The following is a 24,333-nucleotide window of genomic DNA, read 5'->3' as shown; positions in this document are numbered from 1 at the left end:
TTAGAGTTCTCTTGGCTCCACAGGGTGTCTGTGGTGGGGAGAGTGTAAAATCTGTGGGTCCAGGAACAGAGACACTGGAATCATTGCAGTGCTTTATTGGTGAAGACACATGATACAAATAGTACCAGGACTTCACAGCTCAGTCCTTGCCGGGACTGTATACAAAACAGAGAGGAAGGCAAAGCTGTTTGTAAGCCTCTTCATAACTCCATCAGGTAATGAAAAGTGGCATTTAAAAAAAAACAGTTCTTCTTCTGTTGAGCCCTTTGTCATCAACTTCTTCACTACCATATGCCATCTTCATGTTATTTTCTCAACCTAGCACAACCACCACCCTGAGCGTACCTCTTGAAATTTCAGCTCTGGCCCAGGGGGCAGAGGAGGAGGAGGAGATGTACCCACTTGCTTGCTGTAGTGAGGGTACCTGCACCTTCTGTGTGATAGCTAGTTTCTCAAAAATATCTGGTTGGGCACTGTGGGAAGTGGAATGTTGGAACAGCTGAGAGCCAAGGGTATAATTTTTCTAGGATACCATAAAAACTCTGGATGGGTTACTCAGTGAAGTAAATTGGGACTTGTGGGTACCCATACCAAAAAGGTTGGAAACCACTGCAATAAACTGCAAATGGTTGTTAGTTGCCCATAGGAATTTGAATAAAATGAGATATTTAAGGATAAATAGTCTAAAAATAAATAGTCTACAACTAGATAATCCATCTCTACCCTCCCATATGACCAAATGTTTAATACCACTAAGGGACAGCCCTTAGTGGAAATACACATCCTCAAAGCAGTTATTTGATTTCCAAGAGACAAATAGAATTGAATTCTTAGTACCTGTCTTTTTATTATATTAGTTTAGATATACTTTTTTGTTTATGTTTTCAGATATGAAGGTGATATGTTTATTGAAATTGTTGAATCAGAATATGTATTATGGGAAATGAATGGCAGGACAGATTTCTTTTACAACGCAACCATGATTGAGGTATATGATATTTGTGTACTAGACATAACATGAATTGGAATTTGTGTACATTTTTTATATTTTCTGAAGGCAGATTTGTAATCAGTTTCCTTTCACAGAACTAGGCAGCTCAATTGCAAACCCCAGTTACCTGCGTAATGCTGTTGATGACACTGTGACAACATAGTGAATAAATATATTATGTTCTCTCTGACTGTTTCCATATTCAGAATATCATTTGGATTTGCATTTTAAAGGGCCGGCTTTTCCATCTCTTTTTGCATTAAAATTCACCTTTCCGGGTGCAGTCCCAAATTACTGTCTGACTTACTGTGCATTTTGTGAATTCCTGGTTACAGTGATTTCATCAGTCAAGGCAGAGTCTAATTCGAGGCTGCCCAATGCAGAAATGTGTGCATTCAGGTTTTTCTCCATGAGATTATGTCCTATTTTGGACCTAGGTATAAACTAAGGTAGCAAGGAACAATATGGAAGTTCCCTAATCTTCTTTCTCTTGTTCTTGCTGGTCAGCCTGGTAGCATGTTATATTTAACTAGTTCTCAAATTGTTCCACCCTAGTCCTTTATAATAGAAAAGCTGAACCAACTGACAGACCTGTTTCTTAGCTCAAATTTCTTCAGTTCCTCAAGTACCACACTCCCTTTCAGAGGTCTCCTGAATTCAGCCACTCAGCTCTTTTAGAGCCTGGGCTGGGAAGGCTTCTTTCCCCAGAAGACTCTTTCCCACTAGTCACCAGAGTTTGGATTTCTTCCTCCAAAATTCTTTCTAAGCCTCCCAGTGGTAGTCCTGTGCCAGGAGGGTATCCATGTCTATCCCTATTAGACAACCTGTTAATCAGATCACAATCCAAGGAATAGTCCATCGAGGACACGCAGCAAACCACTGAGTGTGTTCAATTCCTTGGATTCCTGATTAATCTCCAGAAGAACTCCCTGTGCCTCTCACAGAGGCTGGAGCATCTAGGGGTAATCATCCACACCACCGAAAATGAATTCTTTCTGCCCCAGTCAAAGATAACCAAAACCTAAGGGCCTAATCATATGCAGGTATTCTTCCCTGGACATTCTAACCAGCTTTCTAGGGATCATGGTCACTTATACCCAAGCCCTCTAGTAGGGCAGACTGTGCATTCATCCATTACAACTCCTGCTAAGACCATACCAGAACAATATATTCAATCAAGTCAGCAAGACCATTCAGCTTCCCCTTTGGGTAAAGCAGAGCCTAGTATGGTAGACAAAGCCCAAGAACCTATCACATGGTTCCATCTCGGGGGCCATGTTAGATCAGAAGGCCTCCAGGGAACCTGGTCTGAGAGGGAGAAATCCTTGCCCATATATATCCTGGAGCTCCAGGCCATATACCTGGTGGTTCTTCAACTCAAGAGCACAGTCTTTCAGTCCACTCTCCTAGTCAGAACCATCAACATTGCAGCTTGAGCGTACCTAAATAATCAAGGGGGGATGTCAGAATGCTATTCTTCTGCTATGAGTTGTGATTCTGTTTGTTGTGTGGATTTAGAAAATATATTGTGCCTTGTTTCCTCTCCTTCCTCTACGCAGCATTGCGCCCTTGGGTGCCTCACTATCTACATCAACTAGTCCCTTTGAAGATTTCCCACGTTTCTTGGGTTCTTACGGGAGGGGGTGTGAGTGAGGTGGTTATATGCTATATCTGTTTTGCTGTTAACTTGCTTGCTTTAGAATAAACATATCTTTTGCACCAAGTCAAAGACTGTATTTTCTGGGCAACTGAAGACAGATTGTCAGAACTCCTAAATTTGGACTTGTGTTCCTCGTCAGTCAGCATGCCTGTGTAGAGAGACAAGATGTCCTCCACCTCAGAAGGAGAATAACCACTGGTTACTTACCAAAAAGGGTCCTTCTCTTTGGAGGAACAGAGGACATCTTGTCCCTCCCAGTGGTTGTCATTGTTTCTTCACAAAATGTGCTGTTACCTCACATATTTATACATTTATGCTAATATATAGCTAATAGGTCAGAGTGTATATAGTCTGGTTTCTTAGTAGAGGTCATACTTTTGTCTTCTCATTGTTTCTTCCTGTTTTCAACTCCTCTTCTTAGAACACGTTGTCTTATAGTTATTTGCTCTTCAGTGCTGTGAGATTACTTGTAACTCTTGAAGTTCTGAACTGGCTTGGGAGTTGTCCCTCACAAGGACACAGGAATTTGTAGAAGCTTTGTTCCTGCCTCCCCGAGTAAACAGTGTTAAAATCCATCCAAGATGTTCTCCATACCTCAGAAGAGAAGGACCCTTTGTGATAAGTAATCAATGGTCATTTTCAAAGTCTAAAGGACTGGGGAGCAATTCTGAACATCAGTCCTAGTCAAGGTGTATCTTCAAAGCAGAAGAGCTCACTACAAATAAACCTGCTACAGCTCAGAGCAATCTTTCTAGCCCACATCAGTCATTATCACACAGACCACATAACAGCAAAGGTGTCTGTAAATCATCAGAATAATCAAAACTACACAAAGAAGCACAAAATCTCCTGGGCAGAAGAACATTTGCTATCATTAAGAGCATAATGAACCAGGGGATGATAACTGTTCAAGCCAACAAATGATTCAAGAAGGGGTGTGAACCCTGAATCTGGAGGTTTTCAGTTCCATCAAGAAGCACTTTGATCCTCCAGTACTGGATCTTTTTGCCACACACTCCAATAGACAAGTGACCAGGTTTTGTTCACAATTCTTCCACAAAAAATCTGTGATGACAGATGCCCTGAAGGGTGGCCAGAAGGTCTATTGTATGCCTTCCCACCATTTCTACTCATTCCTAAACTCCTTCTCAAGATCAAACAACAAGAAGAAGACAAGAAGAAGGTTCTATTAGTTGCATCACTGGCCACAGTAGCCATAGTTTTCCACAATAATTCAGATGTCAGTAGTGGAGCCACTAAAGATTCCAATATCTCCATACCTTCTTTAGCAGGGGACAATATGGCATCCCATATGGAAATTGAGAGGCTGGCGTTAAGGAAGGCAGGATACAGTTTGGAAGTCATTAATACAATTCTGGGATCAAGAATCCACTATGAGAATGTATAATTATACTTGAAAGGCATATGTAGGATGGTGCAAGTGCAAGAAAATAGACTGTATGTCTCCAGGGATAGGTTGGGTCTTAGAATTTTTACAGGAAGGGGTGTCCAGAAGCTTAAGGGTAGTAGCCATCACTACAGTGGTCTTTAACATCAAAGGCACACTACTTTACAGACATCAGCAAGTAGTGAGGTTTTTTTTAAGGGGTTGCATCTAGGGACTGTCCTCAGGTTCATAGGTTTCTCACCTGGAAACTAAATACCATGCTGGTAGTGTTAACAAGACATTCATTTAAACCGATTAAAGACATTTCGTTGAGATTTCTCACTAAAAAACTGTTTCTCCTGGCAATTACTTCAGCTCACAGAGTATCAGAGATATGGACACTATCAGTAAAGTCAAATTTATGTGTTTTTCACAAAGACAATGCAGCATTTGCCTCCTAAGTTCCTGTTGAGGAGGTTTGCAAACCTGCGAACTGGTCCTCCATTTCTACATTCATTAGGCACTACAAAATTAATATTTACAGTTCAGCAGATGCTGCCTACAGCAGGTGAGTTCTGCAGCATGTGATGATTAGAGATGGTAACCTACCCAGTGTTTGACGGACTGCTCTTTCATATCCTACCAAGATGTCCTCTGGCTCAGAGGAAGAACAACATTGGGAACTCACTGAGAAGGGTCTTTCTCCTCTGATGAAAAGGAAGACATCTTGTGTTATCATCATCTTCATCTCTGGTGTCATTTTTATGTTCATTTCATGTATATGTGTGCACAGAAGGGATGGCAGCCAAAGGACAGGAGAGTCCCTTCAGAGCAGGGCAGACAAATGGGAGGATCCTTGCAGAGCATAGTGGCTGCGCTTGCTGGCTGGATGGGACAGTGAGTTCAGCCAGATGGCCACCTAAGCTCTCCCAGAAGCCAGGAGGCTGGAGAGTGCAGGGAGGGTATGGCAAAGCATGCCTGGCTGGACCTTTCATGCCCTCAGCCATGAGGAATTGATATTTCAACTTGCATCTATTATGCTGGCAACTATGTCTAACAGATGTCACTACCCAATATGTGCAGTTTGCAGTTTGCTTTCTCAAGAATGAGGTTAGGTTCTTTCAAGGAATACAGTATATCTTAAACTGTTCAACTTCTACATCATCTGGCTCTCCACCAGGAAAAAAAGTGGTGTAAATTAATAAAGCTTCCTCTTCCACACAGTTGAACAAGATAGCCATTTCCTGCTTGTTCAAAACATTATCAATTCTAGCTGCAATCAAATATAGTTGAAAGGCTTGCGCCCAATGTTTCCAGTTCTCAGCCAAATTGCCTTAAAGCACAAGTGGACATGGAGGCCAAAAAAATTCCATCCCTCTGGCACCATGTAATGTCTCTGATGACCCAAGGAGCAATGTCCAGATTGTCTTCCAAGACAAGTAAGTTTATTAGCAAGCTGAATAAAAGAAAGCAGTAGCAGTGCATAGGAAGCAAAGACAAGGAATGATAAACGATAAAAAGGAAGATTAATTAAATGCAGTCCAGGTTTGATAGAACAATTTTACTTAAAGAAACATACATCACAATGACAATTTTCATAGTTTAGCAAAGTTTTAGCTCTAGGAGTACCAAGACTGAGAGATGAATGACATCTACCACAGGATAAAGGAAGTGGAAGAAGTTTTGTTCCTGTCTCCCTGACTATGTTATGGAAAGCACTGACTAAGATGCCCTCAATCTCAGAGGAGAAGGACCTTTCTGGGTGAGCACTCAGTGGACGTTAACAAAACCAGAGGTGGTGGCACATTACCAGAGACACATGTCGGCAGAGTAATTAACACAGCAATGATGCACAACCTGAGCGTAGATAAAGGTTTATTTAAGACTGAATATATTTGATGGGAGAAAGGAGACACAGTTCCTAACTACGTAAGATTAAGTGTGGCTGTTCCCAGAAGAAGGTAGAAATTGCCTGATAAGAGCAATCTGGGGACAGATAAGGAATGATATTTAAGGAAATATCCTATTAAATTGTCTTCTTGCTGCCCCCTGCAGGGTCTTCTTCTTCATATGCCAGACATTGCCTTTTCCAACAAAAGGTACCTTTCTGTTCCAGCTTCCTAACAGGAAAGTGCCAGAAAGTCTGGGAAGAAAGCATGTGCAAAACTCTATATGCACTGATTTAAACCATGAAACAAAAGCTTCTATATAATAGTCTATGGATCCTTCAAATACCTTTTGTTATCTCAGAGACTATTAGGTCACAATATGTAAATCAGGGATAGTACTAAAGAAAATGCTGTTCCCAGTATGTCATGTTCCCAGTATGCAATCCTGTTCCAGCTAAGAGTAGTGGAATGTCCGTGTGTGATTTGCCAGGCAAGTGGAACCCATTGCTTATGTTGCTGCTGCAGCTACTAGTTAATTAGACTGAAGTGTAAATTTTTAAAAAATTCATAAGGGCTAATTTGACAATGATATGATACCATAAAATATGTCTTTAAAATGTAAAGTATTTTATCATTAAGAGTCTGGTGAACTATAATAACACTTTAGCATGAAGTATTATATACTGAAGTATTATATAATCTTCAAAGCATTCATAATGGGAAGGTTTTTAAAAATGTTCTTCTTTTAACAGGCAAAGTGTTTACGTTATGCCCAGAGCTGGAATAATATGATTTATAAAGACCAAGACCAAGACTTAACATTTGAAGAAATAGATGAAATTTGGGGACCACATGTAAGGAAAACTGTATTATATGGTATCATTAGTAAAACCAATGAACTATGAACCTGCTTTTTATGCTACTGTTAAGTTATTGTTAAAAAGAACAAGGGAGATGAAGCATTCAAATGGCAATCCTGCCATGGGGAAGGGAGCCATGAGGACTTGTGGGGGTCATTTTATTCTCCTCTCCCCTGCTATTGCCTCTTTCACTTTCCTGAAAGCCCCCAAAGCTTCTCCTAGATCCTTCTCTGCTTTCCACATACCAGGCAACCGACCTTCATTTGCACCTGCTTTCAACCTTTCCTCCACCCTCTGCCCTTGCAGCCTTTCCCTGAGAAATGCTGGCCAAGCTATAACATGCCAGCAGAGCCAGGCCCAGTTGCACACTTGGCATCAGGTGACTGTGATGATGACGTTGTTAAATCTGGTGCCTGGTATCAAAAAGTCAATGCGGAGAGTCCCCGGCGTTATCCAACGGTTCCGGGTCTTGGTCCCTATTTTGGTCATCATACCAAAGATTCTCAAAGGGGGTCCTTTAGATACTAGGCTCGTGTCTTTATAGATATCAGGAACAGAGATTCCAAGCTTATTACCTGGGGTGCAAACAATACTACCCCTCTCAACAGAGGAGGGGAGGTGCTTGAAACAAGTCTGGTGGGGTCCAAGCTAGGGATCAGCAGGGATGCTTGGTTGCATCTCATTGACTATCGATTCAGTATTTTATCACAGGTCATTCTTGTTTGTTGAAGGCTGAAGATCTGTTACTTCTAGTTCTTGGATTCTTTCCATAAATTATGGCTTTAAATCACCTTCAAAAGGTGGGTTGAGATACCAATATACCACAACTTACACAGGGACTACATGCAATAAACAATGTTGACTGAATTACAGTTAATAAATGATCTAACAATGTGTTCCCTAGTCCAGGTAGAATGTTGAAATTCTTTAGTTTCCATCATGTAATTGCAAGCCAAACATGTTCCACATTTAAAACTACCTGAAGGTAACTGATTTCCTTGCAACAACTATTGTATTCCAGGGCTCATTTTGGCATTTTGTCAGTTGAACTTGGAATAAAGAAGAGTTTTTGAGTTTTGACTTTTTTGCCCCATCAACTTGTGTTTTCTATTCTTTAATCTTGCCAGTTGATGGGTCTTTCTGCTTCATGGATACATTACCAGAGGATGGGTCTAGGGTACTGTAACGTCCAGGCAACCACTGCCTCTAGCAGAGCCAAGCAGGCATCTGGCAGCTGGTACACCAACTAGCCTCTTGTGGCGCAGAGTGGTAAGGCAGTAGACATGCAGTCTGAAAGCTCTGCCCATGAGGCTGGGAGTTCGATCCCAGCAGCCGGCTCAAGGTCGACTCAGCCTTCCATCCTTCCAAGGTCGGTAAAATGAGTACCCAGCTTGCTGGGGGGTAAACGGTAATGACTGGGGAAGGCACTGGCAAACCACCCCATATTGAGTCTGCCAAGAAAACGTTAGAGGGCGTCACCCCAAGGGTCAGACATGACTCGGTGCTTGCACAGGGGATACCTTTACCTTTACCTTATCTCCTTAGACTTAAGGCTGCATCATTATCTTGCATTTTAACAACACAATTACAGTGATAAAACTCCTCATCACTGTTTTGAAGGAAGATAAACATTGAGTCTAGGGACATGAGTTGTTTTAACATTGTCTTTCTTATGGCTAGTTGTTTTTGCACAGCTGTGAACAGAAATATGTTTATGTGGAGGAAAATTTAATCTCAAAACTCTGGCGATGGGGAATGCTGTAGTACAGACTTCCATTTTCCAGTAATTTTGTTACCATTTGTACATTTTTTGTTTGTAATGACAGCAACATTATAATGTCTCTTTTATTACTATGCTGTTTTGATTTGATAAGAATGATACACTTAAATGGTTCATTTTCTTGTATGCTGCAGCTAACACCTGGCATGTGAGAGCCAGTGTGGTGGAGTAGTAGTATTGGAGAGATCTAGGTTTGAATCCCCATTCCTGTCATAGAAACTTCTGGATAGCCTTTGGCCAGTCACACTCTCTAGACCTTTACCTTTACACCAACTAGACAGCAAAGTCCCATCTGAGGCCAACACAAGACCTGGGATCAATGATGAAGGAATAAGCCTTCTAGACCAGTATTGGCACCACCACCCCAACCTGAGGTCTGTGACTGATGGAGAACCAAAAACCCAGGAAAGGCAGGCTTTTTCAAGGTGATAGCTTCACCCTCCCTCACCCAGAGTTTGGTCATGCACACCAGGTCTACCTTATGCTCTGCAAAATACACTTGCAGAGTAGAGGCTTTGTTGTTAATACATCTGGCATTGCACAACATCAGTCAACAACCCTAGCCTCCATCCCTGCATTCCTAGGGATCAGTCAGTGGTTAGAAGGGATACCCATATTGTGCTAGCATGCCCATACTGTGCACATCCTTGAAGTCTCCAAAGGTGCACACCTTTTGGCAAAAAAATATCTTACATCCCTTCTTTTGTCCAGCCTCCTCCCACCACTATATCTGCCATATCCCCCGATTGTTTGGATCCCTGTCTCATGTGGGCCCCAGAACAAATTTTGAGTCCCATAGCACCTTTAAGACCAACAAAGTTTTATTTAAGGTATGAGCTTTCATGTGCATGTATACGAGCCCCATTGTGCTTAAACTATAGCTTAAGATGGACCTGTGAAGATTAACTGAGGGGAGAACTGCTGGCCTCTTGCTCCTGCTACTCTACTTGCCTCCTGTCTGGCTCTGTCTGCTGTTTCCCTTGTTTCAAATTCTTGGTTCTCCTTGCTAGTCTCATGACTCTAGTCAAGGTATGGATGCCTCAGTGATGTTGTATTGAGTTCTCTCATAATCCTCAAACGAAGGCCAGTTTCTCAATTGATATTTGCAGTTTTCTCAACACCTCAAATTGACTTCAGATATTTCACAAGACAATGTTGTAAGTGCTTGATAATGATTTTGGGTTTGTTAGGCAACCTCATACAATGACAGTGAGGACCCCCTAACCTACATGTGCACTATTTACTGAAAGGCTTTAGAGCCCTTTCTAAACATCACTAATTATTATTTCGTATACTCATATACTATTTACTTAGCATTAGAACTAGGCAGAAATTCCCTTCTGAATTCATGCTTTTGTAGTTAAGGTTTGTTCTTTTTCATAACATTAAGTCTTACAAACTATTTCTTTGAATCTGCATTAAAAAAAAAAACAGGAATGTATGGGAGTTTCCAGAAAGATAACGATTATGCATTTGTTTCTAGAATTACTACAGTTGTTTCAGATTTGAAGGTGGACGTTTCATAAACATGCATGACCCATATGAGATTTTGAACCACTCTGGCATCAATTCTATCATTTGGCCTCAGTACTATATTGGCATTTATTTGTTCAGGTTGAGGATCCTGGACCCAAACTTTAGGTAAGATTAACATTTCATATCTGGTCTTAGTTATCATTATTCATGGCTTTGGGGTCTCAAGATGAGCTAATGAAATGCATTTTAGGTGAGGCTGGATGCACATATTGTTCAGAAGCGTATGCTGCTGCAGACTATAATAATCTACTACCTGAGAGAAACAGGTTGTATTTATATTACATCTTTCTCCCAATAGGCTTATAATTACAATATGTACTATCATAACCTATAAAACTGTGACCGTGCACCCTGACAAGAAGAGTTGGTTCATTTTCCGTCTTGTAGTGCAGTCCCACATTGGGACTGCGCATGCGCAGGCCTGCCACTCGGAACCTTCCCTAGCTAAAAGTCTCCAAAGATGGCGCTCTGCACCGCTACCACGCATGCGCCGGGTTTTTCCGCGCACCGATCACGAGGACTCAGGGCGGAGCGCCCACCCTCCTCAGTTCTCTTTTCGCCGCCGCGATTAGTGGACGTCCTTTGCAAGTCTCCTCATCTTTCCTTACTGCGTCAGAGATATTTTTCAATATTTTTCAATATTTTTCTTCAGGATGGCTTCCAAAGCTATTTTTAAGAAGTGTAGCCAGTGTGCTGTGAAGATGCCGGTGACGGACGAGCACGACCGTTGCCTTATTTGTCTGGGTGAGGGCCACTCCGTACCTTCGTGTTTAATCTGCCAGAAGTTTACGCCAAAGGCCCGCTCTGATAGAGCCGCGAGGCTCAAGGCGGCACTTTGGGAGAAGGCCCTTTCGGCAGAATCTCCACGTCCCCAGTCTGAGCCGACTCCATCTTGGGCACCATCAAAGGCCCCATCCGTTCTTGGATCCAGACCTTCCTCCGTCCGTTCTGCCATGGAGCCGTCAAGAGGCTCTCCGAAACCTCCTAAGAGACACCCAGTGGCGTCTGAGGTTCCTAACGTTGCTTCGGCACCGGTTTTACTGCCTTCGGAACGGGGCGCTTTGGGCGATCCTCCCGTTAAAAAGGCGAAAAAGTCCAAGCACAAGGACAAACCTTCGGTTCCGAAACACGGATCCATGGGTTCCGTTCGTCGGTCCTCCACGCCTCCATTGCGAGAGCTTTTAACGCAATCCTATTCCTTGGATGTGCAGGACGATGGATCCTCGGTGGCATTGCCTCGATCCGTTTCTGCTCCCCCGACACAGTGGAGACCGTTGACCAAGATCCCTGTGGGGCATTCACCAGTATATGTCAGCCAATGGGACCGGCCTATGGCCGAGGAGGAAGATCCTGTCTTGGACTTCCCTGACAGCGCTTCGGCTATGATGTCGGCTGTTCCGTCGGGTTCATTTGAGCCCCAGTCCGTTCCAATTCCCACCAGCCCAGAGTCCGCATCGGATCCGTCCCCCGATGAAGCCTTGGCAGATCCTACCTCAGCTTCGCCTACTGAGGACTACAGAATGTATGGAGAGCAGCTCCTACGCATGGCGAAGGCTCTTGACCTGGACGTTTCAACGTCGGATGCAAGGCCCAAGGACAAGATCCCTGAGCAGACTCTATTCTAATACCCCGTCGAATATTGCCCTGCCTATTATCCAGGGTTTTGAAGATCTGACGGTCCCTATCTGGGACAAACCTGCATCGGTGCAACCGGCACCGAAGAAAATTGAATCCCTGTACAGGGCGAAGCCTTACTCTTCGGAGTACCTTTCCATCCATCCCTCTGCCACCTCGTCCATCATAGACTATATGCAGTTGAAACGCAAACCTGGCCAGCATTCTTCCCCGGTGGACAGGGAGAGCAGGCACTTGGATACATTGGGACGGAGGGTCTACTCCTCCATGGCGCTCAGTTTCCGTATAGCCAATTACCAGGCCATCATAGGCGCCTATCAACTTTGTTTGTGGCAGAGTTTCTCGAAGTATATCGAGCTGATTTCCGAAGAGCAACGAAGCCTTGCCCGCATGATCCAAGCCGAGGCGATCAAAACTTCTAAACAAGGTATCAACTCAGGCAAACATGCTGCAGCTGCATGCTGAGCTCAGACAACTGAGAGGACGTGGAGAGAGCTACTGGGAAGAGTTGCTGTGGACCAGGTGAGGCTATTGTGCTGCCTGGGTGAGGTGATTGCTGGGTAATTGTTGGGAGGATTAAAAAGGGCTGCTCCTCGCCAGAGGTAGAGCTCAGACAACTGAGAGCACGTGGAGAGAGCTACTGGGGAGAGTTGCTGCTGACCAGGTGAGGCTATTGTGCTGCCTGGGTGAGGTGATTGCTGGGTAATTGTTGGGAGGATTAAAAAGGGCTGCTCCTCGCCAGAGGCAGAGCTCAGACAACTGAGAGCACGTGGAGAGAGCTACTGGGGAGAGTTGCTGCTGACCAGGTGAGGCTATTGTACTGCCTGGGTGAGGTGATTGCTGGGTAATTGTTGGGAGGATTAAAAAGGGCTGCTCCTCGCCAGAGGCAGAGCTCAGACAACTGAGAGCACGTGGAGAGAGCTACTGGGGAGAGTTGCTGCTGACCAGGTGAGGCTATTGTGCTGCCTGGGTGAGGTGATTGCTGGGTAATTGTTGGGAGGATTAAAAAGGGCTGCTCCTCGCCAGAGGCAGAGCTCAGACAACTGAGAGCACGTGGAGAGAGCTACTGGGGAGAGTTGCTGCTGACCAGGTGAGGCTATTGTACTGCCTGGGTGAGGTGATTGCTGGGTAATTGTTGGGAGGATTAAAAAGGGCTGCTCCTCGCCAGAGGCAGAGCTCAGACAACTGAGAGCACGTGGAGAGAGCTACTGGGGAGAGTTGCTGCGGACCAGGTGAGGCTATTGTGCTGCCTGGGTGAGGTGATTGCTGGGTAATTGTTGGGAGGATTAAAAAGGGCTGCTCCTCGCCAGAGGCAGAGCTCAGACAACTGAGAGCACGTGGAGAGAGCTACTGGGGAGAGTTGCTGCTGACCAGGTGAGGCTATTGTACTGCCTGGGTGAGGTGACAAAGGGCTCTTGGCCTATGGCTCTTAGCCTGGGGTTCTTGGCCGAGCAATTAGAATCAGTAGATTATATTAGTAGATTATATTTCCCTAGTGCTTGCACTGCCTAGACATTACAATGGACCTCCAAGACACTCATCCCATCATCTGCAGTGAATGTGACATGATTGCCTTCCTCCCAGAAGACAAGATGGACTACAGCTGCCCCAAGTGTAAGCTGGTAAGACTTTTGGAGGAAAAGATTAGGAGATTAGAAAACAGAATTATTACTCTGACCCAAAGTAAGAAAGGGGAGGAGTTCATAGACCAGAGCCCTGCAACTCGGAATAAAGACAATACAACTAGTCCTGAAGAGGATAAGGAGATTGACCACAATAGGGAGCCTCTGCAGACAGTTCGGAAAAAGACTCAACGGCGAAGAGCGAGACAATTCTCGGGGCCTTTGGAGCTCCAGAATAGATTTCAGGCCTTTGCAGAGGAGGTGCAAGGGTCAACAAGGGAAGAGGTCCCAAAACAAAGTCCAAGACAAAGAGAAGAGACCACGGGGACAGAAGGAAATGGAGTTGAGAAGAAAAAAAAAAGGAGAGTACTGGTAATTGGAGACTCCCTGCTAAGAGGAATGGATCGCGATGTGGCTGGGCCCGACCCCCTAACCCGAGAGGTGTGTTGCTTGCCAGGGGCGAAAATTAAAGATGTTTCAGAACGGCTGCCCAAATTCCTCAAATCTACGGATCGCTACCCATTTGTGATGGTCCATGTGGGAACGAATGACATGTCCCTGAATACCATCGCTCCTATTAAAAAAGACTATCAAGATCTGGGGAGGAAGCTCAAGCAAATGGGGGCACAAGTGGTATTCTCTTCAATCTTGCCTGTCAAGGGAAGAGGAATGCATCGGGAGAGGAAGATAATGGAGGTGAATCACTGGCTGCGTAGTTGGTGCCGGCAGGAGAGATTTGGTTTCTGGGACCATGAGATAGGCTTTCTTGAGGAAGGCCTACTAGCACCTGATGGACTGCACTTATTGAAACTGGGGAAGAATGTGTTTGGCAGGAACCTGGGGAGATTCATCAGGAGAGCTTTAAACTAAAGCCACTAGGGGAAGGAGACGATCAACATAGGGAGTGTATGGAAGGAAAACGATTGGAGGCAGTACAACCGGCAAGGCCAGCTCATAAGGAACCAAAAGTAAAAGGATTCAGATGTCTTTATACTAACGCCCGAAGCATGGGCAATAAAAAGGAAGAGCTGGAACTTCTCATGCTGATGGAAAGGTATGATCTAGTAAGCATCACAGAAACTTGGTGGAATGATTCTCATGACTGGAATGTAATGGTGGATGGATATGAACTGTTCAGAAAAAACAGAATAGATCGAAGAGGTGGAGGAGTGGCACTGTATGTGAGGAAAGGGCTTACCTGTCAGGAAATTCTAGTGAAGGAGAGCATATCTACAGTGGAAAGCATCTGGGTGAAAATAAGCGAGGGGAAAACAAACATTGTGGTGGTTGGTGTCTGCTACCGACCGCCTGACCAACGAGAGGATGTGGATGCTGCACTTTGTGAGCAGCTTGAGAAAATATCCAAGCGGCAGGTCTTTGTCATCATGGGTGACTTCAATTTCCCAGATGTGTGCTGGGAAACAAACTCTGTGAAGCGTCCTCAGTCATGCAAGTTTCTGACCTGCCTGGCTGACAATTTCATTTATCAAATGGTAGATGAACCCACAAGAGGTTCAGCCATACTGGACTTAATACTGACCAACAGGCAAAAGTTGGTGGATGAGGTGAAGGAGGTGGGGACCCTAGGGGGAAGTGACCATGTCCTCATAGAATTCCTTTTGAGATGGGGAGCCAAGGAAGCTTGTAGCCAGACGCGGATGTTGGATTTTCGTAGGGCAAACTTTAATAAACTCAGAGACATGATGAGTGTCACACCATGGACGAGAATGCTGGAAGGGAAGGGAGCATGTGAAGGGTGGGCACTACTCAAAAAGAGCTATTGCATGCTCAATCCATGACTATCCCAGAAAGACGAAAACACTGCAGGAGCTCTAAGAAGCCTATTTGGATGAACAGAGAACTTCAAGAGGAACTAAGAAAGAAAAGGAAAATGTTCAGGAAATGGAGGGAAGGACAGAGCTCTAAAGAAGAGTACCTACAGGTTACTAGGCACTGTAGATCAATCATAAGAAAGGCCAAAGCTGAGAGTGAGCTAAGATTGGCCAGGGAAGCCCATTGTAACAAGAAAAGATTTTTCAGTTATGTGAGGAGCAAACATAAAGTAAAGGAGGGATTTACTGTGATGTTGAATGGTTTGCAATGGATTTGAACTGAAATCATTCTGTCATTTTGGGGATTGTATCCCAAGACTGCTTTTCCTACTCTCTTACTGATTATGAAGGCTATTCCATTTCTTCTGAGAGATTCTTGCCCACAGTAGTATACCTGATAGTAATCTGAATTAAATTCACCCATTCCTGTCCATTTTAGTTCACTGATTCCCATGTATGGGTATAAGAACATCTTTAAAAATACAAAAAAGGGATTATTTTGGATGCTGTTTTTGAAAAAAACAACAAATAACATTGATCCAGTAGAAGCAAGAAGAGTAAATGAGAAAGATGAGAGAAAGATGAGCAAGAACTTTTTTGCGCTAGACTAGGAGAAAAGTCACCCACATCTAATGCCTCAAAATATAGAAGATATGGTAGCCTCAACCTCAGCCAGGATTTATCTGAAAGCCAGCAGCCACTATAATACATACAGAGTATATAATTCCCAAGAAAAATCTGTAAAGGTAAAGGTATCCCCTGTGCAAGCACCGAGTCATGTCTGACCCTTGGGGTGACGCCCTCCAGCGTTTTCATGGCAGACTCAATACGGGGTGGTTTGCCAGTGCCTTCCCCAGTCATTACCGTTTACCCCCCAGCAAGCTGGGTACTCATTTTACCGACCTCGGAAGGATGGAAGGCTGAGTCAACCTTGAGCCGGCTGCTGGGATTGAACTCCCAGCCTCATGGGCAAAGCTTTCAGACGGCTGCCTTACCACTCTGCGCCACAAGAGGCACAAGAGAAAAATCTGTGCACCATAGTTAAACCAAAATACACAGACTTATTCTTTAGCCCAAGAACCGTGCTGTGAGCTGGTCTAAATTCAAACAAATCTGTTGTGATGCATTGCAATGATCATGATGCAGTTTCTTTGGATATTTTCATTATGTTTTGATATTCTGACATACATGTAATTGAAATACAAAAGTAATACAGTCTCTTCTCTGGATTTGTTACAGTTTTTGTGACTTGTCTGCATTATTTGCTGTTCGTACATATGGCATCACTGAAAGGTAATTAAAAACTGACAAGCTAAATATTAACTACCTAAATAGCACTGGGAAAATTAAAATATTTCGGAAAGCACAAACAACAAATAGTTCTACCTCATCAGTTATCTTGCTTAATATGAGTGGATGTAACAATGTATTAACGATCTTTAAGTGTCACTCTAGGTCACAAGGGAAGTATGTAAAGTTTATTATCTTATCAAACCTACAATGTATTACATTATATTACCAACATAAAATAGCTTATGTATTTAATGCAAGATTTTGCTGTTTGGTGTATTTATGAAATTTTAAAAGTATTATTTACATTTTAGTATAGTTTTATGTAATTTTTAGTTTACATATGTACTCAGATTCAGGACAGAACAACAAGCTGTAAACAGTCTGCATAAGTCAAAAAAATAAGAAAAATTTAAAAATAAAAGAAAACATTGACATGATGGTAAAATTCTCCAGAATGCTTAAGTAGGTTGGATGTTGAAACTGACAAAAAAGATAGCACAGGGCAGGAAATTTCAGATCATGGCATTGAGGCCTGTGATTATTCATGCTAGGAAATACCGCAATGAAGTTTATCCTCCACTTATCAGAATCAGTTTCGGGGGGGGGGGGGTCTACTGACAAGGATTTTTGCCCCTTATGTGGAATACATCCACATAAGGGAGAGGAGTCACAAATTCCTGCCCCCCTTGCATCTCCCCCTTACTCTCCTTTATAGATACACATGCAGACACAAATTCCTCCCCCCACTCCCCCCTTGCCTCTTCTTCCTGGTCCCTCCCTTCCTTTCTCTCTCTCTCACACACACAGACTCTCCTTCTCTTTCCCCTCCTTACCTTGCCTCTTCTTCCTGGTCCCTCCCTTCCTCTTACTCTCTCACACACACACACAGACTCTCCTTCTCTTTCCCCTCCTTACCTTGCAGGCTGCATCTCTGCTGTTCCAACATCTCCCCTAAGGGCAGAACGGGCCTAGGAAGATGGTTGGCACCCTGGCAGAGCTCCAAGGGCCAGCACTGAGCCACACAGCTCTGCTGCCACTGCAGATATCTACTGCCACACTCCCTAAGGCGGGACAACAGATGTCACATCCATAATCATTTCCATTTTTGGGAGTGTGGCAATAGATGTGTTCTACATCAAAAATGTAATCACTTCCACTTCTGAAATTTCATATTCATTCTCATAGACCCCTGGATTTCCATATTCAGAAAACTGATTATTTGCATGGATTAGAACAATGGCATCTCTTGTGTATTTAGTTACTCTGTGATATAGTAAATATTTTTCCAAACATTGACAAGTTTCTTTCATATGATGTAGAATATGGAGAAATTTAAAAATACAACCACAATGGGGGAGAAAAATGGACACAGGAGGATTAGAGGAGAAAAACAGCAGGGTGTCAGGTTGACAGACTGGAAATAACTACTTCTTTAAGAGAAAACGTTTATTTTCCAAGCAGATCAATACCTTAGACGTTCAAAGCCGAAACTGGCCTGCACTTTCAAAATACAGTACATTTACTCCAAAGTTTCCCACCCAAAGAAGTTCTCATTCCCAAAGAAGGTTCCCCCTACCAAGTCCAGGTGCCATCCAGGACAGCAGCCAAGGCGATAGCCCAAACCTCCTTGACCTTGGTTCCAGTAGCTACAGCCACTGACAAAGATAAGACTGTCTGGTAATGTTGCAAAGAAGAATCAAGCAGTTCAGAAATACAGTTATACAGAGCCAAAGCAGACAAGCTAGTTATACAGAAATCCAAAATGTTTACATTTAGGTTCATGAACACCATGGCAGCAATCATGTGATTCTGACATAGGGATGACAGGATTGAGGAGAAAGAAAGCAGTTACAGGGAACAGAAAACAGCAATAAAAACTTTGGAGTGGATCCCCCCTCTGGATTATAATACATGACTAGAAAGCCTTTAGAAGGAACAAAGTACAGCCAGGTCAATATTTTAACTCCTTGTCACAAAAATAAATTTATTATTCTATTTTTAAAATTAAACTTTCACCTGTGGGATCTTAGCATTGCTCTGCTAGAGGTTCTCCACTCTCTCCATAGCCTATCCGATATTTTCTCAAAATCTCCTAATTATTCAATGAGAAAAACTGGGAGGGGGGATCCAAGATGACTGATTTCCCTATACAACCTATTCAGTTTAAGCGGCAATATCAAATAAACATTTTAAATTGAAGAACAGAGTTCATGTCTATTACCCCACCCTGTGACACCTGGATATATGAAAAGAACCATACTTCAGAAGATATCATATTTGGAACAATAATTAAACATATTTAATTATTTAAATATTAATAATTTAAATTAATTATTAATTAAACCAAACGAAGAGGTCAAACCTACCAAGGGAGTGTCAGTTATTGTTGTTGAAATGTTGTTCTAGTTATTCTAGTTGCTATGTTATTGTTAATGTTATACTGATATTTATATTGTTCCATGTAAACATTCTAAAATGTTTTATGTAAACCGCCCAGAGCTGTATGGAAGGGCAGTATAAAAATCTAAATGAATAAATATACAACAACAACCAAGAAATAATAATTCAGGCCTGTTGTATTTGGGAAGACCAGGGACACAGTCCTTCTGGCTTCTGTCTAAGCAGTTCTTTGAAGATGCACCAACTTGCAGCTTTGCTGTGTTGGGAGGTCTTCTGTTCTTCACAGAAGTCGCTTGTATCTTTGCATGTTAAGATGAAAGGCATCAGGACGCAGATAACAATACAATTCTTCACCTAAAATGTTAATATATATCGTTTTCATACAAAGGAATGCTTCTGAGAGGAGAGTACTTCTCACTGCAGCTACAGGCCCTCCAATCACTCTTGGGAAATTGTGCCTTTTTTCCTTATAAGGAATACTCCAACTCTTTAATTCTCTCTAGTGAACTCAGGGTTACACCTGCACCCCCAGTTTTTCAAGAGGTTTGTTTTTGGAAGGAGGCTTCTCATTGAGTTTACTTACAGCCTGCCTTGTCCTAGCTCCCTGTCTTTTGAATTTGTGCTAATTATTCAAATTAAAGCCTACCCAAAGCAACTTTCCACAAAAAGTATGAGAGGAAAAAGTTATTCACACAGTCACCCCTTCCAAATGTTCAAAGCAGCATGTGACACTGCTAATTTCCCCCCCCCCCAAAAAAAAAGCTATCTGAGATCCTACTCACAGATCTCCCAGAGTATGTCTCAGTAAACAAATATAGGATTGCTTTGCAGGACTTTTGGGTACTAATTTTCTATTGTAATTAGTATTTGAAATGGGTACACTCAAGGCTATAATATGAACCTGTTACAAAATATTTAAAAAGTATAAAAAGTATATTATGTTTTTTTTCTCTTCCAGCCTAAGTAGCATTAAGATTGCTGTATTCTCTGCCATGATAATAATGCTGTTTTTGGGAGTCCTTGTCTTCAGCTACTTCAGATATGTTACAATATTTCGGACACACAGTTCTGATTATCGTAGGCTGCCCCTTCATTCACGTCTTAGTTCAACAAGTTCAGCCGATGAACTTAAGAAAGAAGAATAACTTCTCTGTTGTAAATAAACTGTACAATAATGTTATTTTCAAGAAACTTTAATATTAAAATATAAGTAATTCAAAGAACTGTTTACCTTTTCCACAAGAAATTCATAATCTGTTTTTAAGACAGTTTGCACAATTAGCCCTGAGTTCCCTCTTACTGGTATTATATATCTTAAGCTAAATGTTGTGCAAATTTAGTAGAAATTTCCTACTAGCTCTGCTTTGTCCTGCCACCAATGCCTGTGTAAGAGTTCTGTAAGTGTGAGATTCCACTGCTTTGGGGCAATTAGAGGTACTGATACAATACTGCAGTACTACAAGGAGAAGGACTTAAGGAGCCAAATCCAAAGCAAAGTTAGGCATACTCAACTCTATCTCTGCATATGATTGAGGGATATATTTGCTGTGTATACATCTTTATAGCATGCAGAAGTCTCAATTTTTAATATTTCCTTTCAGATTTTTCTGTCAAATCTATTAAGTTATGTAACTTAAACTGACAACATTTATTATTTATTTCATATATTAAATGCCAACATTAAAAATTCTTGGATGTTCAGTATTTCAGAAACTATGTGTTTTACTGTAACTTTCAAAGAAACTTCAATTGGCTGCATTATTAAATCTAGATTATTTGCTGTCAGCATGTTAACAAATAAAATATAAATGAAATACTCTTTACTGTTGTTTTAGAATTTAGCGTTCACATGTATAGATTCTGCATTGCATCTAAGATAAAAGAAAGCACACAATCTTCCAGTGTTAATAATCAGTACTCAGAATTCTTAAACAACTGAATGCAGCACTCAATTATAGTGCTGTATTCTACCCTGAAGCATGTCAAAACATGGGTATGGTGACATTTTCAAAAGTAGAATCAGATCAGGTAGACTTGGTATGTCCATCTGTATAACCAGATTCCTTCCAGAGCATTCTTGGGTGATTGTTTGAGTGGTTTTCTTCCTTTCTTTCTGAAGACAATTAGTACTTATTACCCATGAAGAATATATTCAGATAATTAATTCAGGCTATCCCAAAAGAATGATCCTGAGGCATCCAGTTCTTATCTACTCTGATGCGGGCCAAGCTCCAGAAACTGGAAACATTAGGAAAGGGAGGAAACAGGACATGTTTCAGAGCCTCCATCGTACTCTCGTAGAAGAAAAAGCAGCTTAGAAGAAACATGAGATGGTTTTAAAATATTCCAGCATGCACCTCCAGAGAGGACTACGGATATGTAGTTAAAGGACTGTTAGGTTCCTTCTGTAATTTTTTTACTATTGTAAAATTAAATACATTTTGATATCTAAAAACTGACCCAAAGAACAATTTCATTAAAAGCATGATTGACAGTTAATAAACTTTATACAGTATACATCAAACAAGTCCAAATTTAAATCAACTAATTTCAGACAAAACAACTGCCATTATGTAAATCAATTTTTAAATAACTAACATTAACATTTTCCTTTTTATTTTCTCACATTTATATGTATTACTACAGGCTTAGATGTTTCCTTAGATTCTTGGTTCTCTTAAAAGCAATCATTGGGAAGACAACACAAGAATTTAAAGAACAATAGCATTATTACATGGGCTTTCTTAATAAATAGACTAATTGGGCCAGGGGATCAGTTAATCTCAAAGGGATCACTACCCCCCAAAAAAAGCAATCATAGGTTATGTGATAAAGTAATATTCTCTAGCAAATATCCATTCATGCAGAAACTCTTATTATGAGAAAAGACTGCATATAATCTGATTACAAGCAGTTTTCTCCTTGTTCATGAGTAATTTCTTAATATCTGATGCCACATATACCTGATCAGCAGTTTATGAGTCCATAAGCATTTAGTCCAATTATTCCAGAGCTCCGGAAGGGTTACTCCAGTTGGGGCGCACACGCACGCACACACACACAAGAGTAGCACAGCTGCCATTCTTCCATTTCTCCTAATGAACCGTCAATTTCTTGCATGGGACTGTGATTCTTCCAACTCTGCCAAGCGAAACTATTAGTGCCCTATCTGACCCCAGAACATCTTGCCACATCAATCCATGCAATGGTCACCTCTGGACTGGATTACTGCAACTCACTCCACACATACCTTCCCTTATCCCTGCTCTGGAAACTACAGTCGGTTCAAACTGCAGCAACCCGAGTTCTCTCCCAAACACCAAAGAGAACACCATATTACCCCAATACCTCAGCAGCTGTACTGGTTACCAACTCAATACTGGATCAGGTTTCAAGACCACATGTGGTCAGAGTCCTGCATACCTCAAGGACCATATCTTAGTCTATAGTCCCCGAAGAGCAACTCACTCTATACCAGTGATTCTCAATTCCCAATGAGGCCCTATCAGAATTCAAACAGTTCCGTAGAGCAGTGGTCCCCAACCACCGGGCTGCGGCCCGGTGCCAGGCCGTGAAGACCCCGGCACCGGGCCGTGGCTCCCTCTCCCCGCCCCCCCCCCACAGTGAGAAACTTCCCAGGCCGCAAGCAAATCGGTTGTCAAAGCGGCCCATTAGCTTGCGGCCCGGCAAGCTTCTTTTTGTGGGAGGGGGGGGGGAGAGGGAAGCGTGGCCATGCATGACGCAAATGCACATGCGAGGACCTGTTGTGCACGCGCAAAATTGCTGTGCATGCGTGCATGTGGCCGTGCATGTCACACATGCGCGTTTGCACATGCACGGCCGCCGGATCACACTCCCCCCCCCCCAGTCCGCAGCCTAAAAAAGGTTGCAGACCACTGCCATAGAGCCTGAAAAATGAAGCTCTTGTGCCAGGCTTCTGGATAAGACCAGTGACCTCAAATTCAACCCAACCAGCAGGAAACTGCAACACGGATGCCCAAATCTCCCCCTCATCTGTTAGACCACTGTTTGTGATCTGTTATATTATATATTAATTAAATTTTCCTTGTTTCAAATGGTTACAAATGTTATAATGTATTTTCCAACTGCTATGTTCTATGTACACTGCCCCAAAACATCAAGTGAGGAGCAGTACAGAAGCCAAATAAATAAATAAGCAAGCTCGGGTGTACTCTGGATTTGGGAGCAATGCAACTCATAGCAATGCATAGTTTTCCCTGTGTCTTTGATCAGCATTAAAGCTTCTGAAGCATATGTAGAATGCAGAAATGAGAATGCTGAGATGGATTCTAGGGAGGATATTTCTCCACATCTTTATCCATCCATCCATGGTTCCTCTATATATTTGTGAAACAGCCTGGGGGGTGGAACGTGTCCGGGTGTCCAAGATGGAATAGGGCCAATCAGGGTGCAGCCAGCAACGCTGACTGCACCCTGATTGGCCCTGCCCCTACAGCACCTGCCCTCCCTCCCTGGACTCTAGCCACATTCCTCTCAGATGCACCAGAGACAGAGAAAGACACAGAGCCCTGCGAGATCGAGCACGAGTCCTCATTCCCTCCTATCACTCCTCCTGCAAGGGAGGCAGAGAGACACAGAGAGAGCTGCCCCAAGCTGCTGACAGTGACACAGAGAGAGCCGCCCCTGCTGCGACTGAGGGAGAGACAGAGAGCAAACTGCACACCAACCCTATTTCCCTCCTAAGAACGAGCCCTAATTACCTGCTCTGCCTCCTGCTGCAAGGCACCCCGAGAACGCAGTGGGAGAGAGAGACACAGAGAGAGAGAGAGATCTGCACCTCCCAATGTCCCCTGGGTCCTAGCGCCCAGTTCATTCCTGCTTGCAATGGGCTTTCTTGCTAGTAAAGAATAAAAATATACTTGAAAATATGGGTGTATACACACAGCAGAAAGGCATTTTTATTAATCAATGCTGTGGATGATGTTACATAAAAATCATTCTGACTAAACCCTTCTTAAAATTATAAAGAGAAAACATCAGTGGTCTCCCCATTAAAGAAAACTGGAGGAAGGCTACCAATATACGTGAGAACAGGGTTTTCCTGGGCTATTTCCTTCCCTATCTCCCTTTTCCCCCTTTTTTGCCATTATATCATATATTTATTTTACTTTTTTTATTTTTATACAACCCCTCTCCAAAAAGCCTCACAGCAGTTCACAGGAATGATACAATACAATAAAATACCATAAAACCCCCTAAAATACCACTTACATTATAGTTTAATCAGATGGCGATCTAGTTCCTATAAAGCAGTGGTCCCCAACCTTTTTATCACCGGGAACCGGTCAATGCTTGACAATTTTACTGAGACCTGGGGGAGGGGTAGTCTTTTGCCAAGGGACATTGCTGCCTCAACCCCTGCTCCACTTGCTTTCCCGCCAGCACTCCTGAATTCCCGCCGCCCAC

At 42.8% G+C, this 24,333-nt stretch overlaps 1 protein-coding gene across 8 annotated transcripts in view; it reads left to right on the top strand.

Moving 5' to 3' along the window:
- Positions 1–21,568, top strand: part of LOC143840945 (cation channel sperm-associated auxiliary subunit epsilon-like) — a 127,679-nt gene extending 106,111 nt beyond the window's left edge. For 4 of the 8 annotated variants that reach the window (XM_077344437.1, XM_077344430.1, XM_077344445.1 and 1 more), the window contains 5 exons: positions 889–988; positions 6,680–6,781; positions 10,051–10,208; positions 16,432–16,485; positions 19,844–21,568. In XM_077344437.1, the coding sequence (XP_077200552.1) occupies positions 889–988; positions 6,680–6,781; positions 10,051–10,208; positions 16,432–16,485; positions 19,844–20,030 (601 nt within the window). In that variant the 3' untranslated portion in view covers positions 20,031–21,568. Of the gene's footprint in view, positions 1–23; positions 861–888; positions 989–6,679; positions 6,782–10,050; positions 10,209–16,431; positions 16,486–19,843 lie in introns of those variants that run through there. The other 4 variants (XM_077344460.1, XR_013232503.1, XR_013232499.1 and 1 more) reach the window with 4 other exon arrangements.
- The last annotated feature ends 2,765 nt before the right edge of the window (positions 21,569–24,333 follow it).

The sequence above is a fragment of the Paroedura picta genome, chromosome 1, assembly GCF_049243985.1.
Source record: "Paroedura picta isolate Pp20150507F chromosome 1, Ppicta_v3.0, whole genome shotgun sequence".
NCBI classification, from domain to species: domain Eukaryota; kingdom Metazoa; phylum Chordata; class Lepidosauria; order Squamata; family Gekkonidae; genus Paroedura; species Paroedura picta.
This window is presented reverse-complemented; position numbering and strand designations above follow the sequence as displayed.